Below are 15,396 nucleotides of genomic sequence, written 5' to 3'. Positions count from 1 at the left end.
TAAAATGATGAGATTATACCGTGCCTATTTGGCCGGACATGACACTGCTAAGGCGGGCGGCTTATTATTACACTGTGCCTATTTGGCCGGATATGACACCGCTAAGGCGGGCGGCTTATGATTACACCGTGCCTATTTGGCCTGACATGACGCCGCAAAGGCAGGCCGCTTATGATTACACCGTGCCTAGATGGCCAGCTATGACACCACTAGTGGGTGGCGTGCAATGATTACCCAGACGCGGGTTAACGATGATGGTATATTTGATATGTATAACATGTGTCTTCCTTTATAAGTTAAGCAGGCATAGTATTCGCCCTAAGAGGCAATTGACGTACAAGTTATATATTCGCCTCATGTTTCGTTATTTCTTTATTATGCTAGTATTATTCATGCCTTACATACTTAATACATTTTTCGTGCTGACGTCCTTTTCTTTGGACGCTGTGTACATGCCCACAGGTAGACAGGGAGATAGACTGGATTCCTAGGAGCCTATTCAGTATATATATACAGGAGCACTCCATTACTTTGGAGTTGCAGATTTTGGGTATATCCTTTTGTGTACATGTATTGGGTATGGCGGGGCCCTGTCCCGCCCTTATGTCTCAGTATTCTTGTAGAGGCTCGTAGATACTTATGTGTGGGTAGTAGATGTCTCATGATTACTACAGTGTATATTTGTATATCATTTTTGATAGCCTCGTAGGCTCATGTGCACAAAGGTAGATGTTTTTTGGAAATGATAACGATTGTATTATGACAAGTTTCGTGCTGAGATAAATGTATATTCAGGAAGAGTTTGATGACAAGTATGATGGGTGGTGCTCGGTAGGGTACCTCCGGGTACCCGTCATGGCCCTTACTTGGGTCGTGACAAGAACTCTGGCCGTATTTTATGATAGCCAAAAACAGTGAGCTACCTAAGAAGGTGGGTGAAATACGCCCAAGGTATACAGACCATATTTCAAAAATACGGGCCGTATTCTTGGCCGTATTTTACATTTGACAAAAACAGTGAAGTCCAATTCTCCAAGACACTTCACACTTAACTCGGATCTACGGAATGTTACATTATCCCCCCCCCCCCCTTAAGATCGTTTGTCCTCGAATGAGGATCGTAGCCTAGAAAGAATTCACTAAACCACAAGTTGTTTCAAACAACACAACGATTCATCTACGAATAATTAAAACGCTAGCTCATACCCTCGACATAGGGAACAAGTGAGGATATCTTTTCTTCATGTCCTCCTCTACCACCCAAGTAGCTTCCTTAGTATTATGGTTTCGCCATAACACTTTAACTGACGCTGCATCCTTTGTTCTTAACCTTCTAACTTGATGATCTAAAATCTGAACTGGTTCTTCTTCATAAGGCAGATCTTCATCAATTTCAATATCTTCATGGTGCAACACATGGGAATGATCAGGTTTGTACCATCTCAACATCGAAATGTGAAACACCGGATGAACCATGGACATCTCAGCCGGTAATCTCAACTCGTAAGCTACCTTCCCTACCTTTTTTGTAGTCTCGTAAGGACTAATATAGCGAGGACTAAGCTTGCTCTTTCTGCCAAAATGCATCACCCCCTTCATAGGAGACACTTTCAAGAAAACCTTGTTACCAACAAAGAAATTCCAATTCCCTACGCCTCATGAACTGAATCAAGAACCAATAACTCTACTTCCGTTGGTTCAAACCAATCAATTGGAGACTGACAGCTCCTCCTGTAAAGATCCTCATAAGGAGCCATCTGAATACTCGCTTGATAGCTATTATTGTAAGCGAATTCCACCAGAGGTAGGTGTTCATCCCAACTTCCTCCAAAATCGATTACACAAGCACGCAACATATCCTCCAAAGTTTGAATAGTTCTCTCTGCCTGCCTGTCATTTTGAGGATGAAAGGCAGTGCTCAATTTCACTCTAGCCCCAAACCTTCTTGAAACATCTGGCAGAAATGAGCAGTAAATTGCGTACCTCTGTCAGATATGATAGATGTCGGAACACCGTGCAACCAAAAAATCTCCTTCAAATATAACTTGGCGTACTCCGCCGTGGCATATGATGTCTTCACAGGAAGAAAATGGGCAAACTTCGTGAGTCTATCCACGATCACCCAAATCGAATCATACTTGGCCCTTGTGCGAGGTAAACCTGCAACAAAATCCATATTTATCATCTCCCACTTCCATTGAGGAATCTCAATGTTTTGAACCAAGCCACCAGGCCTTTGATGTTCAGCCTTTACCTGTTGACAGCTTAGACACTTACCCACAAAGTTAGAAATATCAACCTTCATGCTCTTCCACCAATAGTGTTGTTTCAAATCCTTATACCTCTTGGTGGATCCCGGATGAACTGAATACTTCGAACTATGAGCTTCCATCATAAATTCTTATCGAAGACCACCAACATCGGGAACACACAACTGTCACGACCCAAACCGATGAGCCGTGACGGGAATCTGACCTCTAGCGACAAAACACTCCTAAACACGTATCTAAAACATACTGAACATTAAAAGCCCATAAATGGCATAAACTGAACTCATAATAGAGAAACATCAGAGCTCTGTACAATCTGCATATAAATACACGGCATGCGGAAAAACAGTGCAAGCCAGCTATGCTGCTACATATATTGTACACAAAAGAATAGAAGCCGACAAGGCTACATCATCTGAATACTACATATAACTATCTACAAACCTCTACTGGAATAAAAGCTATAGAAAGGACGGAACAGGGCCCCGTCATACCCATATACATACACATCTCAAAAGGGGCATACCAAAACTGACTGTAGCTCCGGATCGAATGGAGCATACTGACCACTGCTAGATCTAGAGGTCCTACTGAGCTAGACCACCTGTCTGTCTCCCTGTACCTGCGGGCATGAATGCAGCCCCCGAGCAATGGAGAGTCAGTACGGATAATGTACTGAGTATGTAAGGAATAAGAATAATATATATACATAAGAATCATGGATAAGATATGAACTCATAAACTGAAATGACTGACTGCATGTACTTGTATGAACTAGTATCTACCTAAATCTGCGTAACTGACAATGCCTCTGCACATAATATGCATGCTCATACTTATCAATGATGGTCGTCCATCTATATGTGTGCGTATATAACGCCTGATATATGTGCGTATATAACGCCTGTAAGCCTCTATGGCATCTCGTCATATCATATTAGCTCCTCTGTGGCCATAATCAATATCATCATCATAGTAGTAATGCGTATATAACGCCTATATCTCTCCTCATACTTTACATATATCTAGTATTTGCGTATATATTGCCTTCTAGTTACTGGTCAATGTGCATAAATATATATTGAATGTAATGCATGACTAAACTGTATGCACAGAACTGGCTACATAAGACTGGACCCATGAATAGAAGGATTACTCATAAATGGGATACATGAACATCAAAGACTGAAGTACTTCTAATGCTTCTAAGAGTAGAGTAATATGGAAGCTCGCTTACTCGCTTGTTGGATCATATCATAGGATCATGCCAAAAGAAGAAAAGAATGACCTTAACATACCTGGAAGTATACTTAATCGTCCAACTTCTACTTTTCAAACTTGAAAGTCTACAATTAAGATAACATAGGGCTTAATTAGGCTATTTACTTCGCTTACTAACCATCCTCAAATACGTATAAAGTTCAACGAACTATAGACAATAATTTCCTTTGTAAGCTTACAACTCTCTAACTTCTCATTCGATCCCACATCAACTACAATATTCACATCAACAATAACAACACATATATATATATATAAAAATATACGTAAACCCATTTCCAATCATCTCTTAAAATAACCCTATACCACTACATTGCCCTTTATCAACTTAACACTTCCACAATTATCTTCTCTTCACATAACATCTTTAAAAATCTTGATAACCAACTTAAATATAAGGGTAAAAATCATTTACATACCTTGAGGGGTCAAAATTCCAAGAATCACTTCAACTTCAACTCCCTAAGCTTCACAACCTTGAAGAAACCCTAGAAGCAACCTTCTTCTTCACCATCTCGGGATTACGGGGTCCGGGTCGTGTCAAATCTTCACTAATATGATGAAAAATATTGGAAGAGAATATATTAGGGTTTTTTCTAATTTGGAATGGATGAAATTATGAAATAAGGTCGTGAACCACCTATTTATACTTGGAACCCAAAAAGGCTACAGCGGTCCGGTTCGACGAGCGGGTCGACGGTCCGTCAACTTGCTCCGTCGACCTACGCCTACAAATGCAAGGCTGCGGGACCCTATCGATGCCGCACGTCGACGTTCCGTCGAACATGTCGATGACCCGTCGATGATGACTGGTGTCCTGCAGATTTTTCTGATTCCGTTCAGATCCCGTCTATTCGATTCGTTCAACTTCTAACTCTATACATTGCCAGGAATATCTGCTGGTACTCTCGTACACAGGGTAAGACATTTTCTACCTCCAACTCTGGCTCGGTCTCTATTCTAAGGGTATACCCGACTAGGAAATCATAGGTTCTACTACTACGAACACGAGGGGTGTAACATTCTCCCCTCCTCCCTTAGGAATATTCGTCCTCGAATGTTTGAACATTCCTGGGTTATAAAAATTTTGGCAGAGTTTCCCCTGTACTTATACCAATCCATCCTGTACGCAGCAACCCAAAATAATGCCACACAGGGCCACATACTATAACACACAATACTATGGCCTCACACGACCAATCATGATAACTGAAATGAAATAATACCTGGGGTGATGATGCCTCAGACTGAACCTCCAGTACTGCTGGGAACAAATGCGGGTACTCAGTCTTCATTGCCTTCTCCGCTTACCAAGTCACTTCCTCAACATTCTTATAACGTATATATTGTGTAGAATTGATGAGAGAAAGTATGATTAGGTCTTCAGACATGATGTTTGGTTGGATATTACCTAGGTTGGTATGACTTCGTACTATGTGGGTTTGTTGCCGTTATTTACACATTGCGATGGTGTACTTGTATTCGTACTATGGTGATTTGGGATGGTATTCTATTAGGTTAGTTGAATGTGTCTTGTTGCCCTGTTATTGTGATTACGCTTGTTGCCTTAATTGTTGCGTTGTGATACGTGCTGCACTCATTTATTTCTTGTTGTGTCATTTATTAGAAAGGAAGGATAATGAGATTAGAATGGAAGGATGATGAGATTAGGCCTGAATCGTTGTATAATTATGATGATATCATGCATGGCATACATTCTCATTTCACATGTATATCGATAACGAATTATGACTTGGTACTGATGATGATACATGAAAAAAATGGCGCACTTTGGTCACACAAGACTTAGTTGTGAGGTGTACTTGTTATATTTGGAAGTAAAGGGTGTCTTCGACTCTTTATGTTGATTGAGATGGTTTTATGATTCATTCCATGGTTGAGCTGATTTAACTAAGTCCTGATATGGCTTATGGCATTGTGACTCGTACTTTCATTGGCATTTTATTTCATTGATTTATCATGCTTACTTTTAAGTTGGTGTTTCATATTGGGGTTCTAGACTTGAACCATATTTTGAATACTCATCTTGTATACAATATATGTATATAAGGCAAAACTGACAGGGGGTGAGTATATGGACTATATTGTGTGTCTATATATATATATATATATATATATATATGGCACATTTGACAGAGAGTGAGGATGTGGCCTATTTGTGAACTCGTGATCCGAGGTACATTCCGAAGCGAGAGGTACATGGACTTCGCGGGTCCCCCATGGGTCATGACTATTGAGCGAACAATGCCTTTAGCATGTGTGTACAGGTTAGAGGTATTTGGCCTGTGCATTGCATTGCACAACATTGTATTTTATTTTGCATCATTATATAGCTATTCACATCTGATGTGGTATGGTCTGTTTGTATCATTGTGGTGGCATAATTGGATTATGGACTGGGTCAGATTGCACAGTACTGACTCTACCGAGGTTCAGAACTTGGTTTTGTGATTATCGTTTGAGATTATTGAGACTCGACAGACTTGTGGTTTAGAAGTTTCATTTCATGCTGTCATTCGGTTATGGGATATTCTGTGACCGTGGTTTGGGTATTATATGTCGATCTGCTTATCTTGTTGATTTTATGCTTATATGTGTGAACTAATCTTAGTCGGCCTATGATGCTTACTCAGTATCTGTTGTTTGTACTGATGCTACTCTTGTTGTACTCTTCTTTTGAATGCAGTACTGTTGCAGATTCTATTTCTAATCCTCGCGAGTGTTTCTCGAGATAGTGTTATTGGTGACTTAGGGTGAGCTACTGTCAGATCTCCAGCCCGAGATTCCATTCTTCGTATATTGTCATCTATTTCCAGACAGTATTTCTTTTGATGTTATAGGCCGTGTATGGCAACATTCAGATAGTTCTTGTTATATATTCAGACCTATGTGTTTATTAGTAGCTCTTGTGCTGACTTAGACCAGATGCCTTAGGTAGAAGGTGTATTCCGTACTTATTCTCTTTTAATTGATATTGAGATTTATTTTTATTACATTATTCTTCTGCACTGATATATTGCATGTTGGGTAAGGGAAGGGTTCGCCTACCAAGGTGGAAAATGGTAGGTGCCTGCACGACTAAGCGATTTTGGGTCGTGACAGCCATGAACTCCACACCAATAACATGCATCCAAGCCCTGATGGCACACCTGTGAATGTGCCCTCCCATACTAGCTACCAATAAGGCTGAGGTGGCAACATCTGACTAGTACACCCGCTAGTCTACAAACCTGGAGCTCTTAAACTTTGACCTGAACCTGACTAAGCATATCGATCATATCTAGGCCTCTAGAACTGTGATCGTAGACCAGTAGTAGAATAACTGCAGATTGTGATGGTCTGGCAGGCCGCCTAGAAAACTGTAGCCTACCACCACTCTGGAACTCCCCAAAATTGCCAGCTTGCCTAGCTCTCTTGCTCTGCTCCCTGTCTCTATCTCAATCAGCCAAAACCTTCGCTTACTATAACGACTCGTTCAGCCGTTTTGCTTATTTTACCCATGATGACCCATTTCCTAGTTTTTTTGTGGTATATTTGACTTGTGGAGATGGGTGGCATAATTCCCGAGGAATTCAGATGAGAATTGAGTGAGAAAATGCGATTTTTGGAAGTTCTTTTGGGGATTGGTTGACCAGACTCAACATTGAGGGTAGATGAGTCTTTTTGGAACTTTCGTCGATTCCATTAGGTCCGGAATGTCAATTATAACTTGGTTGAGTAGTTGGTTCGGTTCCCAACGGACTCAGGGGTATTTAGGACTTTTGGTTGGAAATTTAGTTTTAAAGGATTTAGATTTGACCACGGTCATCACCGGGTCAAGATGAACCCTTTTGGAAATTTCGAGTGTGTGAGTGAGTGAGTTCATAACATGTTTTGGAACTGGTTTGCATATTTGGTTCATGTCCGGGAGATCTCGGATGAGTTTCGGGTGTTGGATAGAAGTTTGGAACCTTATTATGCAGGTTTCTAGTGTCTCGCATCTGCGCGACATGGCTTGGACATGCGGAGCTACATTAGCACAGGGTGGGCAATAGGTGCGGTATATGGGTTTGTTGGTCAAAGTCCGCATCTGCAAGAAATAGGCTCGTAGGTGCGAGGCCGCATCTGTGTGCTGTGGGCTGCACCTACGGCCTTAGGTGAGTTTTAGTGGACCTCGCATTTGCGAGGTTTTGGCCGCAGATGCAACCTCTTAGATGCGAGGATATGGTTGCATTTCCAGAAATCGCTGGTTAGAATCCTATTTTATTCCTTAATTTGAGTTTAGTCATTTCATTCACATATTTGGAACTTGGGAGCTCAGTTTAAGGTGATTTTTGAGGGATTTACAAGATTCATCAAGAGGGTAAGTTTCTAATCTTTCTATTTCCATTATATCATCAATTATTAAGGGATTCCATGCTAGAAATCATGATTTCGGATTGAGAAATTGGGGTTTCATGAACCCTAAGTCTAAAATAAAGATTTCTTCGATTAATCTTGAAATTAATGTTAGATTTGGTTGGTTCTTGGTATCTATACTCCTTAGATCATGGGTAAACTAATTATGAGTTGAATTTCACATTTCACCTTTCAGGGATCGGCCTATTTTGGGTTGACCTTCTAGACCTGGATCTTAATATGGCACAATGGGTGCCGATAGACTCGTATTCTAACGTAGAATACTTATTTGAACAGATTAGGACTATTTGGTGGTGCTATGAAATCGCAAGCCTTCGTTTTGAATATCAGACTACTATTCCAGGCAAGATCTTTAACTCTAATTAAAGCATCGTGGTTGGTTATAATTTGACTAATAAGAGGGGATAACAAGGTAACTAAAGGGGTTCTCGATACTTTTGAGGTAACGAGCACTTGTATCGGGTACCGATGCCATGTGTAACAACTCGTTTTGTCGTTATTGTCCTTTTGACCCATTTATCGCCGTTGACCCTTCCCCGAGCTTTGTTAGTATGATTATGAGCGGCGGGGGATGGCAACATGGTTCCTAAGGTAATCGGGTGAGTTTTATTATGATCTATGAGAATTATAGCCTTAATATGAAAAACCTTTGACCAATAGTAGACTTTTGGGTAAAGAGACCTTTTGCATAAATTCGTTGATTTCTTGAGGGCCGGAGGGTCGATTATTACTTGGTGGGGATATTCAGTTTGGTTCCAGAGGCATTCGGGAGTGTTTTCTGCCAATGGTTGTAAAGTTGGTTTTGGCCTTTTGGGGGTTGACCGGGTCAAATAGAGCTCTGTTGGGAATTCTGAGGCCACGAGTGAGTTTGTAATGTGTTTTTACTTATGGTTGCATGACTAGTTTGTATCAGGATGGCCTCGGATAGATGTCGGGATTTTGGATGAAACTTGGTGAAAACCAGAATTCTACTGGTTTATGGTGTCTCGTCCTAACGAGACTGTTTGCGCCTCAATAGGTCCGCCTCTGCGGGGCATGGCCCACAGGCACGAATCCTAGTTATTTTAATTAGATCTGCCTCAATGGGTGTTTCTCCGTCAAAGCGAGATTATGAAAGCAGATCATAATCCGCTGGAGCGGACGTGGCTGAATCAGAAGCATTAAATGTCCCATTTCAAACCGGTATTTTCCCATTCTCAAAATTAGTTCTCTAAGTGACTCAAGGGTGATTTGAAGAGTATTCAGAGTTGTTTCATCTTGTGGTAAGTTTCCTTCACCTAGTTCATGTTTATTTACATTCCTAAAGCTAGAATCTATGGTGAATCTATGAATATGAGTTTAATTGATGAATCTTGCTATTCTAATCATGGAATCTTGTGGATTAGTCTATAATAAGCTTGAGTCTCTAATTTGGGTTAAAGAATTTATTATGGAAGGCTAGGGTGTTACACCTCCTAAATTTTTGTGCCATTTCTGTCATAAATAAACTAACGTAAGCCCGGAGAGGCCATGGAACCCCTATAAGGTTAAGATAGACTTCTAACAATTGTTAAGAATGTGCCGTAACGTTTTGGGGTTAAGCAAATCAGTGTTATAACTCGTACTTTAGGGGTTAAACTAGGAGTGCTTAATGTGATAAGGAGGTCTTGTTTTAAGGTACTTGAATCATATAGCATTCGTATCTTATGTTTTGAAGACAAGCAAGTTGTAAAATAAAAGTCGGCGAAAACTATCGCAAGTTACGTTCATAAATTTTGCTGTAATTTGGGTCTAATGTTACTGAGCTTTTCTCCCAATATACTTGGAGTTATGGGGTTATCCACCTATCAAATTGAAGGTCTATGAGTCTAGTTTCCAACGCATTAAACCGTTCATCTATACGATGTCGAAATAGAGAGATATTGGCATTTTTGAGAGACTGGGTAGTCAACCTTGCTAGGACCCACATAGACAGTGGCCGACCTTTGATTTTATTAAATTCGTTTTCAGCTTCATCAAACCTCATTTCTCACTCCAAATTCATACTAAGACCTCTCAAAATCCTCCCCAACAGTTCTTAGTTATTCAAGAACCAAATATGAAGATTTAATACAAGTTTTACCTTGGGAGTTAGCTTAAGTGAAAGGAAATCACTTCTATCGTATTGTGTTGTTATTAAGGGTGAATACAAGTTAGGAGAAGCTTGGAACTCAACTTGAGGCTACTGTATAAGGTGAGTATATTATGTTCGTGCTTATGATTATTTTGATGTTGGTTAAGGTGAATCGATGAAATAAACATGAACTTGTGAATAAAGTTGTTATTTGGAAATAGTTAAGTTTGTGGGCTGTTTTAACGGTGTAAATATGGTTTCTAATTGTTGGAAATTATAGAATATAACTTGACTATGTTGTGTCTATTGTTGTTACAATTATTTATGTATTAATTGAAGGAAAGAGAGAAGGAAAACATAAAAACCAGGACTCGGAAGTGACGGATGAAGAGTTTAAACGTAAGGACTGTTTTAGAGATTATCTTTATGATGTTTTGGGCTAAAAAGGATATGGTAAACATAAGTATAATGTTATTAAGGTTGTATACTGATTTATGAAACCATAATTAGATTCAAATTATGTTTCGTTACGATAAGCTCCATAATTATCTGCGAAAGGCTATAGGACATTTAGGAACTTCGAATTCTTTCATTCTTTCATGCTGCTTTATTCAAATTGGTATCTGGGCTGTTCAAACTGGCATCTGATTTCACTTCTATGTGTTGAGATTTAAAATTTACTAAGGATGACTACGTGACAAGGGTCCATTGCTATTGATACAAAAAGAGAATAATAACCAAGGAAAGGAAAAGGTAGAATAATGTGTTCGTTGGAAGCAACATACGAAGAATCAGTAAGTTAGAAAGGAATGATGAACAACAAGTATTAGATACATGGAAAGTATGTGACTAGAAGAAAAGGGATATATTGTGAATAGATGAAGAGAGGTTTGAGTAATAGATAAACAACAAAAAGTTCGCCTGTTATGACGACTTCGATAAGAGAAATATGGAAGAAATACACCCCTTATAGGTACTTTGATGATGAGTAAGGATTTTAATGGACATTTTAAGGTAATTGGGATTTTTATAGTATCGTAAGGATATGTGATAAGTGGTTATTTCAATCGAGACATGAGACGATACAATTACTTATTGAGTACCTTACTCTACAGATGTAAGTTAAGGATAACTCTACACCTATTCTAAGTTCATTCGAGGGTTCCGTGGGACTTCTAAGAGGTCCTTAAGAGGATTGTGCTTCATCACATTAATAGCACATCGGACTAGCAGAGAATTACGGAAGGACTCAACCCCAAATTTTAAGTCAAAGCTGGAAAGTGAGTGCGGTTGTGCCTAAAGTTATCATATTTCTAATGGGGTCCCTTAGGGAATAGAAGAAGACAAAGTAAAACACGAAAAGTGACGAGGTATTGTTTTAGTGTTTATTGAAACAACTTAATTATTCGTAGGGGGTAGTATAAATGGAAATCATGTTTCAAGTAAGTCATGTTGCGATGTCTTAAGAGGAAACGATTAAAAGGGAATGAAATTAGAGGCTCGAATGCTAGTGTGAGAGCTAAGATAGCATGGTTGCCGAAGCAGCTGTAAAAAAAATTATAGAATAATTATGGGCCATTTCGGACACGATGACTTATGTGTGAAGTAATTTATATGTTTCATGCCCTCGGAATTTTAAATCGTAGCGAGAAATATAATAATAAAAGGGATCTACTATGTGTTTTGATAAACATTAGAGCTCAGATAATAAGGTAAAGATTAACCCAAACTTTATTGAGCAACGTCAACATGTTGAGATATGAGAATTCAGTGATAGACGGGGGATGAAAGCGAGATATTAGTATCAACGTAAGAACATACAGTGTGCAAGAGTTAATTATACTGTGAACGTTGATCCGATGTGGTAAGGAAGGTGTACCGATAAGTACTTGCTAATTGTGACGTGATACTTGCGAGATTGACTTAGTAAATTATTGGAAGGACGATGACTACATCAGAAAGGATAAATGGTAAACAACACCTATAATAATCCAGCATGAAGAAAAAGAAAGATTGACAAGTTGTCGTATCAAGAAGAGAAAGGGAAGTAAATGGCTATTGATACGTTTTTCACGTTATTGAAAGGATGCACAAAGAAGGTCAAGAAGTGACCAGCGAGGGACAGTTAAAATCTCATAGACCATGACAAGACTCGCCAGATGACAAATTACGAATGATGCTTCATGAGGATGAACATGTAAATAAGCAAGCCCTATGAAGAGCTTTGATGAATAATGAATATGACTTGTATAAATAACAAGGAAATATACATCAAATAAAGTAGCATTCAAGTAATGTCGTTTCAACCTGTGCTTAATGAATTGCAAGAAACCGAAGACAACAATTTTAAGAGAAATGCATGCCGCCAGAATGCGATCTATGTGATGATAGAATTAAAGTAAGAGGAACTCTACGGATTGAGGAAGCGATATGGAGTAGCAAAGTTTATAATGGAGAATTCGATTAAGACTTGCGTACGAAAAGGACATCGCTCGAATGAAACATCCAAAGGAGGTTGCTAGTCGATTTGGTGAGCAGAAAGGTGAGGTTATATTGATGAAAGTACTAAGTTCAGTAAGAAAAGTTATAAAAGGAAACATAGTACAAGGAAACTCTAGCATAGCGTTGTAAGAAGAAGGCAAAATGAAATAAGCTAACGAAAGGAAGTGACTAAGTTAGCAACAAGGGTTTTAGTAGCGAAGAAGAGAGGGATTACAAGAAGAATTCGAGGAAGGACAGCAAAAGACTATTGGGAGTCGCGATAAGAACAACTAAGACACCGTTTATTAAACATTTATACCTTCTGGGTATTAAAATCTTAAGATGTGTGGATCGACACAGCAAGTTGAAAGGAATTCGATGAGATTATGTGCGAGCAAAAAGACATTGACGATTAAAACGATGGTAACTCTACTTTAATATTCCAGGACGAATGTTCCTAAGCGGTGAAAGATGTTACATCTCATATATTTTTGTGCCATTTGTGTTATAAGTAAACTAACGTAAGCCTATAGTGGCCAAGGAAACCCTATAAGGTTAAGAAAGACTTTCAACAACTGTTAAGAATGTGCCGTAAGGTTTCAGGGTTAAGCAAATTAGTGTTATAACCCACAATTTAGGGGTTAAACTAGGAGTGCTTAATGTTCTTAGGAGGTCTTGTTTTAAGGTACTTGAATCATATAACATTCGTATCTTATGTTTTGAAGTCAAGCAAGTTGTAAAATAAAAGTTGGCGAAAAGTATTGCAAGGTACGTTCATAAATTTTGCTGAAATTTGGGTCTAATGTTACTTAGTTTTTCTTCGAATATACTTGGATTTATGAGGTGATCCACCTATAAATTTGAAGGTCTACAAGTCTAGGTTCCAATGCATTAAACCATTCATCTATACGACGTCGGAATAAAGAGATATTCGCATTTTTACAAGATCATCGTGCAGTCAGCCTCGCTGGGACCCACATAGACGGTGGCCGACCTTTGATTGAATTAAATTCATTTTTAGCTTCATTAAACCTCATTTCTCAATCAAAATTCGTCATCAGACCTCTCAAAACCCTCCCCAACAGTTCTTAGTCATTCAAGAACCAAATATGAAGATTTAATACAAGTTTTACCTTGGGAGTTAGCTGAAGTGAAAGGAAATCACTTCTATCGTATTGTGTTGTTATTAAGGGTGAATACAAGCTAGGAGAATCTTTGAACTCAACTTGAGGCCAATTTATAAGGTGAGTATATTATGTTCGTGCTTATGATTATTTTGATGTTGGTTAAGGTGAATCGATGAAATAAACATGAACTTGCGAATAAAGTTGTTATTTGCAAATAGTTGAGTTTGTGGGCTGTTTTGAAGGCATAAATATGGTTTCTAATTGCTAGAAATTATGGAATATAACCTGACTATGTTGTGGCTATTTTTATTGAGCTTATTTATATATGAATTGAAGGAAACAGAGAAGGAAAACATATAAAACTAGGACTCGGAAGTGAAGGTTGAAAAGTTAAAACGTAAGGACTATTTTAGAAATTATCTTTATGATGTTTTGGGCTAAAAAGGATACGGTAAACATAAGTATAATGTTATGAAGGTTGTATACTGATTTATGGAACCGCAATTGGATTCAAATTATGTTTCGTTATTTATAAAATGAGCTTGCCGCTCAATATGATTGTTAAGGTAATCGGGGAAGCTTATATAGAATTGTTGTTATTGTTTTTGTTGTTGCTGGGCTGTTTGATGACCCTTAGTGGTCTTTAGGATGTAGTATAAACAGGAGAGGTGCTGCTCGATTTTTCGTAGGTTATAAGATTAGCAAAGTATGATAGTTGCGACACTGTTTGTTGACGATGATATCATTTCACTTGTTGTAAACGCAAGAGGATTATGTTAAGCTTTGTTGTGGATTGAGAAGGATACTATCCAGGTATGTTAGGGCTATCCCTTTCTTTCTTTTTGGCATGACCTATATGATATGAACGAAACAAGCGAACGAACGATATCCATAATGACTCCATTCTTAGAAATGCTAGGGAGCTTATGTTATTGATATACTTATGGTATTATTGATCTTTTCTTATGATTATTGATTTGATTCTATGGTCATTGATCCTTCGACGTAAGATATGTGGATGATGTTGGTTCCGTAAGTGGTAGTCGGAGTTATACCGATCTTACGTCACTCCGATAGAGGCGTAATGTTTCCTTGTACTCTCATTCATGCATTATATCTATGTATCTATTTTATGACACCGAGCCACGCTATAGTCGGCCGGGTACGACACCTATTTGTTACACCTCAGAAAAATTTCAAGTCATCATGTGATAGATAGACTAATGCAAGGTGAGACAAATGTGATGTTTCTATAAGTAAGAAAGGTTATTTAACGATCCTAGGTAAGATTTCAAAGATGTTGGAAGTAAGAGGAGAAAGTTCCTTAAGAAGGGCAAAGTATATGTTGTGTTTTGGAAAGTTTCATAAAGTACCGAGCTAATTTTGACTTAATGATATCCTAAAGAAGAGCTGTAACTCTCCTTAGATTGGTAATAAAGTGTTAAACAAGTGTTAAGAAGGTTCCATAAGGATTGGAGATCAAACGAAACGACGGAAACCATTTCAGGGAAGTGGAGTTATACGACCACTTATACGGTCCGTATAAGGGGTCCGTATAACCCCCAGCAGGAAGATGTTTTTCATGATGGTGAGCCACGGTGTTATATCCCGCATTTTGTACGTCGGAATATTTTTAAGTTGGTTGCGACGAGTTATGGACAAGGTTATTTTTCGACTTTGTTGTAAGGCATAAGTCGCTTATGATTTCATGGGATGGAGATATTAA

The 15,396-nt window shown here is 38.7% G+C and overlaps 1 protein-coding gene across 1 annotated transcript; it reads right to left on the bottom strand.

Annotated features, from left to right (window-relative positions):
* Nucleotides 1–1,200: 1,200 nt before the first annotated feature.
* LOC132041885 (uncharacterized) lies at nt 1,201–1,757 on the bottom strand. The gene is made up of 2 exons (XM_059432565.1): nt 1,677–1,757; nt 1,201–1,593 (listed from the first exon to the last, which is right to left on the bottom strand). The coding sequence occupies exons 1-2, from the start codon at nt 1,755–1,757 to the stop codon at nt 1,201–1,203; spliced, it is 474 nt and encodes a 157-aa protein (XP_059288548.1).
* Nucleotides 1,758–15,396: the final 13,639 nt, after the last annotated feature.

The sequence above is a fragment of the Lycium ferocissimum genome, unplaced genomic scaffold (assembly GCF_029784015.1).
Source record: "Lycium ferocissimum isolate CSIRO_LF1 unplaced genomic scaffold, AGI_CSIRO_Lferr_CH_V1 ctg12178, whole genome shotgun sequence".
Classification (NCBI taxonomy): Eukaryota; Viridiplantae; Streptophyta; class Magnoliopsida; order Solanales; family Solanaceae; genus Lycium; species Lycium ferocissimum.
This window is presented reverse-complemented; position numbering and strand designations above follow the sequence as displayed.